Source organism: Tyto alba, unplaced genomic scaffold (assembly GCF_018691265.1).
Source record: "Tyto alba isolate M040663 unplaced genomic scaffold, T.alba_DEE_v4.0 Super-Scaffold_20000014, whole genome shotgun sequence".
Lineage (NCBI taxonomy): Eukaryota > Metazoa > Chordata > Aves > Strigiformes > Tytonidae > Tyto > Tyto alba.
In genome coordinates, this window is record NW_024881287.1 from 55,027 (window position 1) to 69,225 (window position 14,199).

General features: G+C 63.3%; 4 protein-coding genes across 4 annotated transcripts in view; 1 reads left to right on the plus strand and 3 right to left on the minus strand.

The window, feature by feature from the left end:
* Positions 1-14,199, plus strand: part of LOC104357411 (ubiquitin-associated protein 2) — an 83,235-nt gene that overhangs the window by 53,723 nt on the left and 15,313 nt on the right. The window lies entirely within an intron of this gene.
* Positions 241-851, minus strand: LOC122153566 (interferon-like). The gene has a single exon (XM_042793974.1). The coding sequence runs from the start codon at positions 849-851 to the stop codon at positions 276-278; it is 576 nt and encodes a 191-aa protein (XP_042649908.1). The 3' UTR covers positions 241-275.
* Positions 5,567-6,177, minus strand: LOC122153567 (interferon-like). Its single transcript, XM_042793975.1, has one exon. The coding sequence runs from the start codon at positions 6,175-6,177 to the stop codon at positions 5,602-5,604; it is 576 nt and encodes a 191-aa protein (XP_042649909.1). The 3' UTR covers positions 5,567-5,601.
* LOC122153565 (interferon-like) lies at positions 10,900-11,510 on the minus strand. Its single transcript, XM_042793973.1, has one exon. The coding sequence runs from the start codon at positions 11,508-11,510 to the stop codon at positions 10,935-10,937; it is 576 nt and encodes a 191-aa protein (XP_042649907.1). The 3' UTR covers positions 10,900-10,934.

Genomic DNA, 14,199 nt, shown 5'->3' on the forward strand with positions numbered 1-14,199 from the left:
CCGTGCTGGTGAGACGAGAGGCCGCGTGGCGGTTTTTGCAAGAGGTGTTTATTTGGTGTGTAATAAATAGGGGAATAAATAGGTGGGGTCCGTTGTCGGGCCAAAGAGCAGAAGCGTTGTGAGCAGAGGAGGCGGCGTGGGAGGGTGCGGGCTGCGGGCCGTTGTCGCAGCGGGTCTTGCCGTGGGTGAGGGGAGGCGGGCGGGCAGAGGTGGGTCTGGGGCGGTGGTGCCGAAGCGGTGTTGGGGGTGCGTGGGGGCTGTCGGGGGCGGTTGGGCTAATTGGGCATGGTGCGGGTGAGGTTGTGGAGGCGCTGGAACCAGGCGCGAGCCTGGAGGCGGACGCGGTCCCAGGCGCAGGCGCTGTGGTTGTGGGTGCGGAGGAAGTGTTGGATGTCGCTGAAGTGTTTGCTGATGGTGAGCGGCAGGTCGCGGGGCCCTTGGGCTTGGTTGAGCGTGGCGCTGCCTGCGAGGCATTGCTCCAGGCGGTGGATGTGGTGCTGGAGGTTGTTGAGGAGGCGGTGGCGTGCGTCGTGGTCCCAGTGTTGGGGGGTGCTGGGGCTGCTGAGGGTGTGGAAGAGGTGCTGGAGGATGCGTAGGGCGGTGTGGGCGGCTTGCTGTGGGCGGTGGGTGTGGAGGAGGGTGTCGGGGAAGGCGGGCGGGTGCGGGTGGTGGCAGGGCTGTGGCGGGCTGGGAGCCACGGCCTGGAGGAGCTGGAGGCTGTCCCAGGGGAAGGTGGCGTGGCGGGGCCGCAGGTGGTGGCAGGCGAGGGCGGTGGCGAGAGGCGGCAGGAGGAGCAGGAGCGCCGGGGCGGCGGGGCGCAGGCGGGGCTGTGGGGCTGCGGGCGCAGGCATGGTGGGGCTGTGGGTGCCGCGTGGGGGGTGCTGGGCAGGAGGCGGGTGCGGCGTGGTGGCGGTGCGGGTGGGCGCTGTGCTTGGGGTGCTGCCGGCCGGGCGGCTTTATGTGGTGCCGCGGGCGGCTTTGCCTTCCGGGCTTTGTGGTGGCAGCGAGTTTCCGGCTGTGGTTTTCGGTTTTGGCTGTTGGCTGCGGTGGTCTTGGGGAAGTGCGTTGTTGGAGCGGGAGATGCGAAAGCGGCGGGACAGAGCCCTCGGCGGGAGGTGTGTGAGGGTTTCCCTGTGGGCGGCAGGCAGGGCGAGCTGTGGTGGCTGGCTGGTGCAGCTGAAGTTTCCCTTCCTGCCCGCGTGTGTTTCGGGGCTGCGCTGCCCTGGCGTTGGCTGGGGTGTGTTTTCCTTTGGCTTGTGGCTGGCCTGGGTTGTCGTCGTAGCTGGTCTTTCCTTTTGGCGTTGGGCAGGGTGGCGAAGTGATGTCAGTGGGGCGAGCGTGGGGAGCCCCCGGTGCAGCAGCGAGGGCCTGGGGGTGGCTGTGGGGGTGGGCACGTGAGTCCTGGGTGTGCTGGTGGCTGGAGCTGCCCCGGCTCCTGTGTTGGAAGCGGATGGGAGCGGGGAGGACAGGCGGGAGGGAGGGAATGGGGAGGAAGGGAGCGGAAGAAGTTTGGCTGCTGGTGGTGCTGGTGGGGCGCGGGGTCCCCAGCTGCGGTGCCGTGCGCGTGGCCCCGGAGCCGGGGCCTCCTTGAGTTTTGTCTGCCTCCTTGCCTGCTGAGTGGGGTGGAGAAGCAAGGAAGGATGGGTTGGCCGTGAGACGGGGGGGGTAGTAGAGCCCCCTAGGCAGGAGGAGGAGGAACGGGAGGTTGCCATGTCTGAGCGTCGTAGTTTGAGCCTCATCGGCAGCCTAACACTCCTCAGCCACTCTCTGCCCTTCATTCTGGCAATGAGAAGGGACAGATGAGCCAGGCTTGGGGTTGGAGATAGGACCGGGAGGGGCTAGATCACCCACTGTGGTCACGAGGAAAAGGCAGGCTCGTTAGGGGAAGGGAAAAAACCCATCCATTTATTAGAGACACTAATAACCCTTAACAGAGTAGGGCAGTGAGAAGCACTGCCAGATCTTGAGAACGCCTTCCCCCCAAGCCTCCCTTCTTCCTGGGCTCAGCTCTGCTCCCCATATGTCTCCGTCGTCCCCCAACAGCAGAGGGGCAGGTAATGGGGGGTGCAGTCAGCGCTGCCACTTTGTCCGTCTTCAGTGGGTGGAGCTTCGGGAACTCGTTCCCCCTGCTCCGTCGTGGTCCCCCTCTCACAGGAGACAGTCCTCCACAAACATGCTTTGACGTGAGTCCCTCCGAGAGGCCGCAACATTTCCCTACATGGCTCCGGCGTTGGTCACCAACTTTCTCCAACTGGAGTCCCTCCCACGGGCTACGGCCCTTCCCGAGCTGTTCCAGCGTGGGACACTCCCGCACGCTGGAGTCCTCCCAGCGCTGAACTACAACAGCGGGTCTCCCTTTTCCCACAAGACCCCAGGCTCCTTCAGGCACAGCACCTTGATCACCCAGGCGACAAACACAGGCCATCCATCAGTGCCTGCTCCACCGTAGATCTTCCTGGGTGGGAGGGGGGGCCGCCCTGCCGTCGGACCACGGGATGCAGGGGGGTCTCTGCTCCGGCACACCTGCCCCCTCCTTTCTTGCTGCGTTCCTCCGCTGACCTTGGTGTTCACGCAGCTGCCGCAACTCCTCCTCGCGAGTCCGACTCCCCCTTCACCACATCCCTTCTTCAATACGTTACCGCAGAGGCGCAGCTGACTGGCTCAGTTTTGGTGCAGAGGTGGAGCTGCCTTGGAGGCGGGGGAGCTTCGAGAAGCTTCTCCCAGGGGCCTCCCCTATAGCCCCCTCCCCTATAGCCCCCTCCCCTGTTACCAGAAATCCCCAGGACTCGGTCAAACCCAAGACACTGATGTTTTCGGGTGCCTTCCAGCAGCGCTGGCTGGAGTGAGGCGTCGCCGAGGTTCCTGCGGGCTTTGGGAGCCGGGGAAGGGCGTGTGGTGGTGGGAGGGCGGTGTCGGGCTGGGAGCCGTGCTCTCGTCGGGCCCCGTTGTGTTGGTGGGTGTGTTAGCGGTCCCAATGGCGAATAGACCTTATCTACACAAAGCAGATAAGCCGGCACTTCTTTATCCCAGCGCTGGGAACACGGGGGATAGCTCCACCAAAGGCGTGTTCACCAACAGGTACAGAGCGCAACATATTGCTGCTCTTTTTCAGCAGAGTCATGGTTCCATAAGATGAACAAACCTCGTAAAGTTTCGTTTGCCCTCAGTCATGATAACGATTGGCTCTCAGTTACCTCACCTTACCTGTGTTCCTGTTCTACAGAAATCACTGGTCGTCTGTACGGATTGATGTGGATAGAATGAGGGGAGGGTAATGATGAGCATATTCATGGTGTTTCCTGGAAATCATTATCATATGGAAATGTCTGTATCGCCTGCATGGTTATGTTGGACGGGGGTCCTCTGGTGGTCGTCGATGCTCTTCCTTCCTCACGGTGGGCGCTGATTGAGCTCCATCCCTCTGCATGCTAATTTTGTCTTTGGCCGATGCTCCTTTCTTCTTTGGCTGATCTTCCAAACGAAATCCAGTATGTTCTGGTACTGCTCGTTTTGACTCGAGAGCCGTAAGCAGTGCCCGTTGTTTTAATTCCGAGTCCCTAAAGGTTCGTAGAGTGTTGAAGGCACACGCCATACTAGCTAGCTCTTCGTAAGGGCCTTGGTGTGCTTTACGTTCTCCTAGGTGCTGTGACTCCGTTTTAAACCCAAAATGGTGTTCTAACCTAAAATGAAAAGAATATTCTAGGAGTCAGGCAGTCTTAGTAAGGTAAGTGCCGGAGGTGCTGTGCTTGGGGTGCGGGCCCGTGCGTGGGGATTTGGCGTAGCCAGGGGCCGTCAGTGCCGGCGGTGGGCTGAGGCGGGAGGGGCAGGGCCAGAGCTTGTGCGTGTTGCACTAGAAGAGTTGGTGCTGCGAGGTGTCTTGGAGCAGCGCGGCGAGAGGGTGGTCGTGCGAAATGCCTGAGGCGGGCGGAGGAGCCGAAGTGCGGGTGGCGGCAGCGATGTGTGCCGAGCGTGTCCTTCGTAGGCTGCTGGGGTGGTTTGGGCTGGGAGGGAGCTTGGAAGGTGCTGTGGTGGTGCAGCCCCCCCCGGCAGGAGCAGGGCCCCCTCGTGGAGCAGCTGGGGTCTCTGAGGGCCCCGTCCCAGCTGAGGCTGGACGTGTCTGCGGGGCTGGGGCGTGTGCCAGCTCTCTGGGCAAGGTGCGGCAGCGTTGGAGCACGCTGGTGGGAAGCGATGTCTTCCCGGTGCCCGGCGTGAGCCTGGCCTCTGTTGGTGGGAAGCCATCAGGCCTTGTGCGGTGGGGACAGGCCCTGCGGCAAAGCGTGCGCCCGCCTTCCTTGCAAGCCCCCTTGGAGCCTGGGCAGGCGGCAGGAAGGTTTCTGCGGAGCCTTCTCTTCTCCGGGCCGAAGAAGCGCGAGTCTCTCGGCCCGTGCCTCTGGCGGAGGCGTTGCAACGCTCTGATCCCGCTTGCGGCCCTGCTGGGGAGCAGCTGCGGGAGGCCCGTGTCCTCCTCGCACCGCGGAGCCCAGCTGTCCTGGCTTGGGCTGGAATAGAGTTCACGTTCCTTTTGGCAACCAGAAGATTGCCGTGCTTTGGATTGAGCACGGGGTTTGGCGTGGGAAGAGTGCTGCTAGCACGCTGCTGTTTTCAGCTGCTGCTGAGATTTGAGGGAGTCTCCGAGTCGCGGTGTCCTGCCCGTGCGCGAGTGCACAAGAAGCAGGGAGGGAGCACGGCCAGAGCCCCGGCCACAAACCGGCCAGTGAAATACTCCGTGTCGTGGAACGTCACGCTCAGTGTGGAAAGGAGGGGTGGTGGGGAAGGGGGGGGCTCTCTCTCTCGCTCCCGGGATTGCGATTGCGGGACCTTGGTGTTTGGGGGTGGCTGTCCGGGAACGGGCTGGGGATTGGTCAGCGGGCGGTGGGCGATTGCGCTGCGCGTTGCCCGTTTCTATTTTCTGTTGCTGCCGTTGTTTTCGTTTTATGACCGTTGTGAACCGGCTTCTGTGTCGATGTGCGAGCGTCCCTTTGCCCCTGCGGTTCCCTCCCCCGTTGGCAGGTGGGGGGCGAGGGTGGGCGAGCGGCATTGGGGTGGTTGGCTGCCGAGCGGTGTCCCCGCACGACAGCAGCAGGGACGGTGGAATTGACGGTGGGTGGGATGGAGATGGCGGAAGGTGGGAGATGCTGAGGAGAGCAGGGCCGAAGCGGTGGTTCCGCTGGCGCTGTCTAAAGGGCGGCAGAGGTTTTCCCGGGAGGTTGAGGGCAGCGCCTGCGCGGGGAGGTGGGCGAGAGAAGAGCGGGCGCGGGGTCTGCGGAGCCGCGTTTGGAGCCGGGCTCGCAGGAGGGTGCCCCCCGGGCAGCCCAGGAGCTGGCTGCCGTGCTGGTGAGACGAGAGGCCGCGTGGCGGTTTTTGCAAGAGGTGTTTATTTGGTGTGTAATAAATAGGGGAATAAATAGGTGGGGTCCGTTGTCGGGCCAAAGAGCAGAAGCGTTGTGAGCAGAGGAGGCGGCGTGGGAGGGTGCGGGCTGCGGGCCGTTGTCGCAGCGGGTCTTGCCGTGGGTGAGGGGAGGCGGGCGGGCAGAGGTGGGTCTGGGGCGGTGGTGCCGAAGCGGTGTTGGGGGTGCGTGGGGGCTGTCGGGGGCGGTTGGGCTAATTGGGCATGGTGCGGGTGAGGTTGTGGAGGCGCTGGAACCAGGCGCGAGCCTGGAGGCGGACGCGGTCCCAGGCGCAGGCGCTGTGGTTGTGGGTGCGGAGGAAGTGTTGGATGTCGCTGAAGTGTTTGCTGATGGTGAGCGGCAGGTCGCGGGGCCCTTGGGCTTGGTTGAGCGTGGCGCTGCCTGCGAGGCATTGCTCCAGGCGGTGGATGTGGTGCTGGAGGTTGTTGAGGAGGCGGTGGCGTGCGTCGTGGTCCCAGTGTTGGGGGGTGCTGGGGCTGCTGAGGGTGTGGAAGAGGTGCTGGAGGATGCGTAGGGCGGTGTGGGCGGCTTGCTGTGGGCGGTGGGTGTGGAGGAGGGTGTCGGGGAAGGCGGGCGGGTGCGGGTGGTGGCAGGGCTGTGGCGGGCTGGGAGCCACGGCCTGGAGGAGCTGGAGGCTGTCCCAGGGGAAGGTGGCGTGGCGGGGCCGCAGGTGGTGGCAGGCGAGGGCGGTGGCGAGAGGCGGCAGGAGGAGCAGGAGCGCCGGGGCGGCGGGGCGCAGGCGGGGCTGTGGGGCTGCGGGCGCAGGCATGGTGGGGCTGTGGGTGCCGCGTGGGGGGTGCTGGGCAGGAGGCGGGTGCGGCGTGGTGGCGGTGCGGGTGGGCGCTGTGCTTGGGGTGCTGCCGGCCGGGCGGCTTTATGTGGTGCCGCGGGCGGCTTTGCCTTCCGGGCTTTGTGGTGGCAGCGAGTTTCCGGCTGTGGCTTTCGGTTTTGGCTGTTGGCTGCGGTGGTCTTGGGGAAGTGCGTTGTTGGAGCGGGAGATGCGAAAGCGGCGGGACAGAGCCCTCGGCGGGAGGTGTGTGAGGGTTTCCCTGTGGGCGGCAGGCAGGGCGAGCTGTGGTGGCTGTCTGGTGCAGCTGAAGTTTCCCTTCCTGCCCGCGTGTGTTTCGGGGCTGCGCTGCCCTGGCGTTGGCTGGGGTGTGTTTTCCTTTGGCTTGTGGCTGGCCTGGGTTGTCGTCGTAGCTGGTCTTTCCTTTTGGCGTTGGGCAGGGTGGCGAAGTGATGTCAGTGGGGCGAGCGTGGGGAGCCCCCGGTGCAGCAGCGAGGGCCTGGGGGTGGCTGTGGCTGTGGGGGTGAGCACGTGAGTCCTGGGTGTGCTGGTGGCTGGAGCTGCCCCGGCTCCTGTGTTGGAAGCGGATGGGAGCGGGGAGGACAGGTGGGAGGGAGGGAATGGGGAGGAAGGGAGCGGAAGAAGTTTGGCTGCTGGTGGTGCTGGAGGGGCGCGGGGTCCCCAGCTGCGGTGCCGTGCGCGTGGCGCCGGAGCCGGGGCCTCCTTGTGTTTTGTCTGCCTCCTTGCCTGCTGAGGGGGGTGGAGAAGCAAGGAAGGAGGGGTTGGCCGTGAGCCGGGGGGGTTGTAGAGCCCCGGAGGCAGGAGGAGGAGGAACGGGAGGTTGCCATGTCTGAGCGTCGTGGTTTGAGCCTCATCGGCAGCCTAACACTCCTCCGCCACTCTCTGCCCTTCATTCTGGCAATGAGAAGGGACAGATGAGCCAGGCTTGGGGTTGGAGATAGGACGGGGAGGGGCTAGATCACCCACTGTGGTCACGAGCAAAAGACAGACTCGTTAGGGGAAGGGAAAAAACCCATCCATTTATTAGAGACACTAACAACCGTTAACAGAGTAGGGCAGTGAGAAGCACTGCCACACCTTGAGAACGCCTTCCCCCCAAGCCTCCCTTCTTCCTGGGCTCAGCTCTGCTCCCGATATGTCTCCGTCGTCCCCCAACAGCAGAGGGGCAGGGAATGGGGGGTGCAGTCAGCGCTGCCACTTCGTCCGTCTTCTTTGGGGGGAGCTTCGGGAACTCGTTCCCCCTGCTCCGTCGTGGTCCCCCTCTCACATGAGACAGTCCTCCACAAACATGCTTTGATGTGAGTCCCTCCCAGAGTCCGCAACATTTCCCTACATGGCTCCGGCGTTGGTCACCAACTTTCTCCAACTGGAGTCCCTCCCACGGGCTATGGCCCTTCCCGAGCTGTTCCGGCGTGGGACTCTCCCGAACGCTGGAGTCCTCCCAGTGCTGAACTACAACAGCGGGTCTCCCTTTTCCCACAAGACCCCAGGCTCCTTCAGGCACAGCACCTTGATCACCCAGGCGACAAACACAGGCCATCCATCAGTGCCTGCTCCACCGTAGATCTTCCTGGGTGGGAGGGGGGGCCGCCCTGCCGTCTCCCCACAGGATGCAGGGGGGTCTCTGCTCCGGCACACCTGCCCCCTCCTTTCTTCCTGCGTTCCTCCGCTGACCTTGGTGTTCACGCAGCTGCCGCAACTCCTCCTCGCGAGTCCGACTCCCCCTTCACCACATCCCTTCTTCAATACGTTACCGCAGAGGCGCAGCTGACTGGCTCAGTTTTGGTGCAGAGGTGGAGCTGCCTTGGAGGCGGGGGAGCTTCGAGAAGCTTCTCCCAGGGGGCCTCCCCTATAGCCCCCTCCGCTATAGCCCCCTCCCCTGTTACCAGAACCCCCCAGGACTCGCTCAAACCCAAGACACTGATGTTTTTGGGTGCCTTCCAGCAGCGCTGGCGGGAGTGAGGCGTCGCCGAGGTTCCTGCGGGCTTTGGGAGCCGGGGAAGGGCGTGTGGTGGTGGGAGGGCGGTGTCGGGCTGGGAGCCGTGCTCTCGTCGGGCCCCGTTGTGTTGGTGGGTGTGTTAGCGGTCCCAATGGCGAATAGACCTTATCTACACAAAGCAGATAAGCCGGCACTTCTTTATCCCAGCGCTGGGGAGCACGGGGGATAGCTCCACCAAAGTCGTGTTCACCGGCAGGTACAGAGCGCAACGTATTGCTGCTCTTTTTCAGCAGAGTCATGGTTCCATAAGATGAACAAACCTCGTAAAGTTTCGTTTGCCCTCAGTCATGATAACGATTGGCTCTCAGTTACCTCACCTTACCTGTGTTCCTGTTCTACAGAAATCATTGGTCATCTTTACAGATTGATTTGGATAGAATGAGGGGAGGGTAATGATGAGCATATTTATGGTGTTTCCTGGAAATCATTATCATATGGAAATGTCTGTATCGCCTGCGTGGTTATGTTGGACGGGGGTCCTCTGGTGGTCGTCGATGCTCTTCCTTCCTCACGGTGGGCGCTGATTGAGCTCCATCCCTCTGCATGCTAATTTTGTCTTTGGCCGATGCTCCTTTCTTCTTTGGCTGATCTTCCAAACGAAATCCAGTATGTTCTGGTACTGCTCGTTTTGACTCAAGACCCGTAAGCAGTGCCCGTTGTTTTAATTCCGAGTCCCTAAAGGTTCGTAGAGTGTTGAAGGCACACGCCATACTAGCTAGCTCTTCGTAAGGGCCTTGGTGTGCTTTACGTTCTCCTAGGTGCTGTGACTCCGTTTTAAACCCAAAATGGTGTTCTAACCTAAAATGAAAAGAATATTCTAGGAGTCAGGCAGTCTTAGTAAGGTAAGTGCCGGAGGTGCTGTGCTTGGGGTGCGGGCCCGTGCGTGGGGATTTGGCGTAGCCAGGGGCCGTCAGTGCCGGCGGTGGGCTGAGGCGGGAGGGGCAGGGCCAGAGCTTGTGCGTGTTGCACTAGAAGAGTTGGTGCTGCGAGGTGTCTTGGAGCAGCGCGGCGAGAGGGTGGTCGTGCGAAATGCCTGAGGCGGGCGGAGGAGCCGAAGTGCGGGTGGCGGCAGCGATGTGTGCCGAGCGTGTCCTTCGTAGGCTGCTGGGGTGGTTTGGGCTGGGAGGGAGCTTGGAAGGTGCTGTGGTGGTGCAGCCCCCCCCGGCAGGAGCAGGGCCCCCTCGTGGAGCAGCTGGGGTCTCTGAGGGCCCCGTCCCAGCTGAGGCTGGACGTGTCTGCGGGGCTGGGGCGTGTGCCAGCTCTCTGGGCAAGGTGCGGCAGCGTTGGAGCACGCTGGTGGGAAGCGATGTCTTCCCGGTGCCCGGCGTGAGCCTGGCCTCTGTTGGTGGGAAGCCATCAGGCCTTGTGCGGTGGGGACAGGCCCTGCGGCAAAGCGTGCGCCCGCCTTCCTTGCAAGCCCCCTTGGAGCCTGGGCAGGCGGCAGGAAGGTCTCTGCGGAGCCTTCTCTTCTCCGGGCCGAAGAAGCGCGAGTCTCTCGGCCCGTGCCTCTGGCGGAGGCGTTGCAACGCTCTGATCCCGCTTGCGGCCCTGCTGGGGAGCAGCTGCGGGAGGCCCGTGTCCTCCTCGCACCGCGGAGCCCAGCTGTCCTGGCTTGGGCTGGAATAGAGTTCACGTTCCTTTTGGCAACCAGAAGATTGCCGTGCTTTGGATTGAGCACGGGGTTTGGCGTGGGAAGAGTGCTGCTAGCACGCTGCTGTTTTCAGCTGCTGCTGAGATTTGAGGGAGTCTCCGAGTCGCGGTGTCCTGCCCGTGCGCGAGTGCACAAGAAGCAGGGAGGGAGCACGGCCAGAGCCCCGGCCACAAACCGGCCAGTGAAATACTCCGTGTCGTGGAACGTCACGCTCAGTGTGGAAAGGAGGGGTGGTGGGGAAGGGGGGGGCTCTCTCTCTCGCTCCCGGGATTGCGATTGCGGGACCTTGGTGTTTGGGGGTGGCTGTCCGGGAACGGGCTGGGGATTGGTCAGCGGGCGGTGGGCGATTGCGCTGCGCGTTGCCCGTTTCTATTTTCTGTTGCTGCCGTTGTTTTCGCTTTATGACCGTTGTGAACCGGCTTCTGTGTCGATGTGCGAGCGTCCCTTTGCCCCTGCGGTTCCCTCCCCCGTTGGCAGGTGGGGGGCGAGGGTGGGCGAGCGGCATTGGGGTGGTTGGCTGCCGAGCGGTGTCCCTGCACGACAGCAGCAGGGACGGTGGAATTGACGGTGGGTGGGATGGAGATGGCGGAAGGTGGGAGATGCTGAGGAGAGCAGGGCCGAAGCGGTGGTTCCGCTGGCGCTGTCTAAAGGGCGGCAGAGGTTTTCCCGGGAGGTTGAGGGCAGCGCCTGCGCGGGGAGGTGGGCGAGAGAAGAGCGGGCGCGGGGTCTGCGGAGCCGCGTTTGGAGCCGGGCTCGCAGGAGGGTGCCCCCCGGGCAGCCCAGGAGCTGGCTGCCGTGCTGGTGAGACGAGAGGCCGCGTGGCGGTTTTTGCAAGAGGTGTTTATTTGGTGTGTAATAAATAGGGGAATAAATAGGTGGGGTCCGTTGTCGGGCCAAAGAGCAGAAGCGTTGTGAGCAGAGGAGGCGGCGTGGGAGGGTGCGGGCTGCGGGCCGTTGTCGCAGCGGGTCTTGCCGTGGGTGAGGGGAGGCGGGCGGGCAGAGGTGGGTCTGGGGCGGTGGTGCCGAAGCGGTGTTGGGGGTGCGTGGGGGCTGTCGGGGGCGGTTGGGCTAATTGGGCATGGTGCGGGTGAGGTTGTGGAGGCGCTGGAACCAGGCGCGAGCCTGGAGGCGGACGCGGTCCCAGGCGCAGGCGCTGTGGTTGTGGGTGCGGAGGAAGTGTTGGATGTCGCTGAAGTGTTTGCTGATGGTGAGCGGCAGGTCGCGGGGCCCTTGGGCTTGGTCGAGCGTGGCGCTGCCTGCGAGGCATTGCTCCAGGCGGTGGATGTGGTGCTGGAGGTTGTTGAGGAGGCGGTGGCGTGCGTCGTGGTCCCAGTGTTGGGGGGTGCTGGGGCTGCTGAGGGTGTGGAAGAGGTGCTGGAGGATGCGTAGGGCGGTGTGGGCGGCTTGCTGTGGGCGGTGGGTGTGGAGGAGGGTGTCGGGGAAGGCGGGCGGGTGCGGGTGGTGGCAGGGCTGTGGCGGGCTGGGAGCCACGGCCTGGAGGAGCTGGAGGCTGTCCCAGGGGAAGGTGGCGTGGCGGGGCCGCAGGTGGTGGCAGGCGAGGGCGGTGGCGAGAGGCGGCAGGAGGAGCAGGAGCGCCGGGGCGGCGGGGCGCAGGCGGGGCTGTGGGGCTGCGGGCGCAGGCATGGTGGGGCTGTGGGTGCCGCGTGGGGGGTGCTGGGCAGGAGGCGGGTGCGGCGTGGTGGCGGTGCGGGTGGGCGCTGTGCTTGGGGTGCTGCCGGCCGGGCGGCTTTATGTGGTGCCGCGGGCGGCTTTGCCTTCCGGGCTTTGTGGTGGCAGCGAGTTTCCGGCTGTGGCTTTCGGTTTTGGCTGTTGGCTGCGGTGGTCTTGGGGAAGTGCGTTGTTGGAGCGGGAGATGCGAAAGCGGCGGGACAGAGCCCTCGGCGGGAGGTGTGTGAGGGTTTCCCTGTGGGCGGCAGGCAGGGCGAGCTGTGGTGGCTGTCTGGTGCAGCTGAAGTTTCCCTTCCTGCCCGCGTGTGTTTCGGGGCTGCGCTGCCCTGGCGTTGGCTGGGGTGTGTTTTCCTTTGGCTTGTGGCTGGCCTGGGTTGTCGTCGTAGCTGGTCTTTCCTTTTGGCGTTGGGCAGGGTGGCGAAGTGATGTCAGTGGGGCGAGCGTGGGGAGCCCCCGGTGCAGCAGCGAGGGCCTGGGGGTGGCTGTGGGGGTGAGCACGTGAGTCCTGGGTGTGCTGGTGGCTGGAGCTGCCCCGGCTCCTGTGTTGGAAGCGGATGGGAGCGGGGAGGACAGGCGGGAGGGAGGGAATGGGGAGGAAGGGAGCGGAAGAAGTTTGGCTGCTGGTGGTGCTGCTGGGGCGCGGGGTCCCCAGCTGCGGTGCCGTGCGCGTGGCCCCGGAGCCGGGGCCTCCTTGTGTTTTGTCTGCCTCCTTGACTGCTGAGGTGGCTGGAGAAGCAAGGAAGGAGGGGTTGGCCGTGAGGCGGGGGGGTTGTAGAGCCACAGAGGCAGGTGGAGGAGTAACGGTAGGTTGCCATGTCTGAGCATCGTAGTTTGAGCCTCATTGGCAGCCTAACACTCCTCAGCCACTCTCTGCCCTTCATTCTGGCAATGAGAAGGGACAGATGAGCCAGGCTTGGGGTTGGAGATAGGACCGGGAGGGGCTAGATCACGCACTGTGGTCACGAGGAAAAGGCAGGCTCGTTAGGGGAAGGGAAAAAACCCATCCAATTATTAGAGACACTAACAACCCTTAACAGAGTAGGGCAGTGAGAAGCACTGCCAGATCTTGAGAACGCCTTCCCCCCAAGCCTCCCTTCTTCCTGGGCTCAGCTCTGCTCCCGATATGTCTCTGTCAACCCCCAACAGCAGAGGGGCAGGTAATGGGGGGTGCAGTCAGTGATGCCACTTTGTCCGTCTTCGGTGGGGGGAACTTCGGGAACTTGTTCCCCCTGCTCCGTCGTGGTCCCCCTCTCACATGAGACAGTCCTCCACAAACATTCTTTGATGTGAGTCCCTCCCAGAGTCCGCAACATTTCCCTACATGGCTCCGGCGTTGGTCACCAACTTTCTCCAACTGGAGTCCCTCCCACGGGCTACGGCCCTTCCCGAGCTGTTCCGGCGTGGGACACTCCCGCACGCTGGAGTCCTCCCAGCGCTGAACTACAACAGCGGGTCTCCCTTTTCCCACAAGACCCCAGGCTCCTTCAGGCACAGCACCTTGATCACCCAGGCGACAAACACAGGCCATCCATCAGTGCCTGCTCCACCGTAGATCTTCCTGGGTGGGAGGGGGGGCCGCCCTGCCGTCTCCCCACGGGATGCAGGGGGGTCTCTGATCCGGCCACCTCCCCCCTCCTTTCTTCCTGCGTTCCTCCGCTGACCTTGGTGTTCACGCAGCTGCCTCAACTCCTCCTCGCGAGTCCGACTCCCCCTTCACCACATCCCTTCTTCAATACGTTACCGCAGAGGCGCAGCTGACTGGCTCAGTTTTGGTGCAGAGGTGGAGCTGCCTTGGAGGCGGGGGAGCTTCGAGAAGCTTCTCCCAGGGGGCCTCCCCTATAGCCCCCTCCGCTATAGCCCCCTCCCCTGTTACCGGAAACCCCCAGGACTCGCTCAAACCCAAGACACTGATGTTTTCGGGTGCCTTCCAGCAGTGCTGGCGGGAGTGAGGCGTCGCCAAGGTTCCTGCGGGCTTTGGGAGCCGGGGAAGGGCGTGTGGTGGTGGGAGGGCGGTGTCGGGCTGGGAGCCGTGCTCTCGTCGGGCCCCGTTGTGTTGGTGGGTGTGTTAGCGGTCCCAATGGCGAATAGACCTTATCTACACAAAGCAGATAAGCCGGCACTTCTTTATCCCAGCGCTGGGGAGCACGGGGGATAGCTCCACCAAAGGCGTGTTCACCAACAGGTACAGAGCGCAACGTATTGCTGCTCTTTTTCAGCAGAGTCATGGTTCCATAAGATGAACAAACCTCGTAAAGTTTCGTTTGCCCTCAGTCATGATAAGGATTGGCTCTCAGTTACCTCACCTTACCTGTGTTCCTGTTCTACAGAAATCACTGGTCGTCTATACGGATTGATTTGGATAGAATGAGGGGAGGGTAATGATGAGCATATTCATGGTGTTTCCTGGAAATCATTATCTTTATGTGGTGCCGCGGGCGGCTTTGCCTTCCGGGCTTTGTGGTGGCAGCGAGTTTCCGGCTGTGGTTTTCGGTTTTGGCTGTTGGCTGCGGTGGTCTTGGGGAAGTGCGTTGGTGGGGTGCCCCTGTGTGGCGAGTGTGTTGGCGATGTTTTGCTGTGGCTGTTCTGGGGGGATTTTAGTTTGGGGGTTCATCGTTTGCACTGCTTCTTTAGGGGATGCGGAATC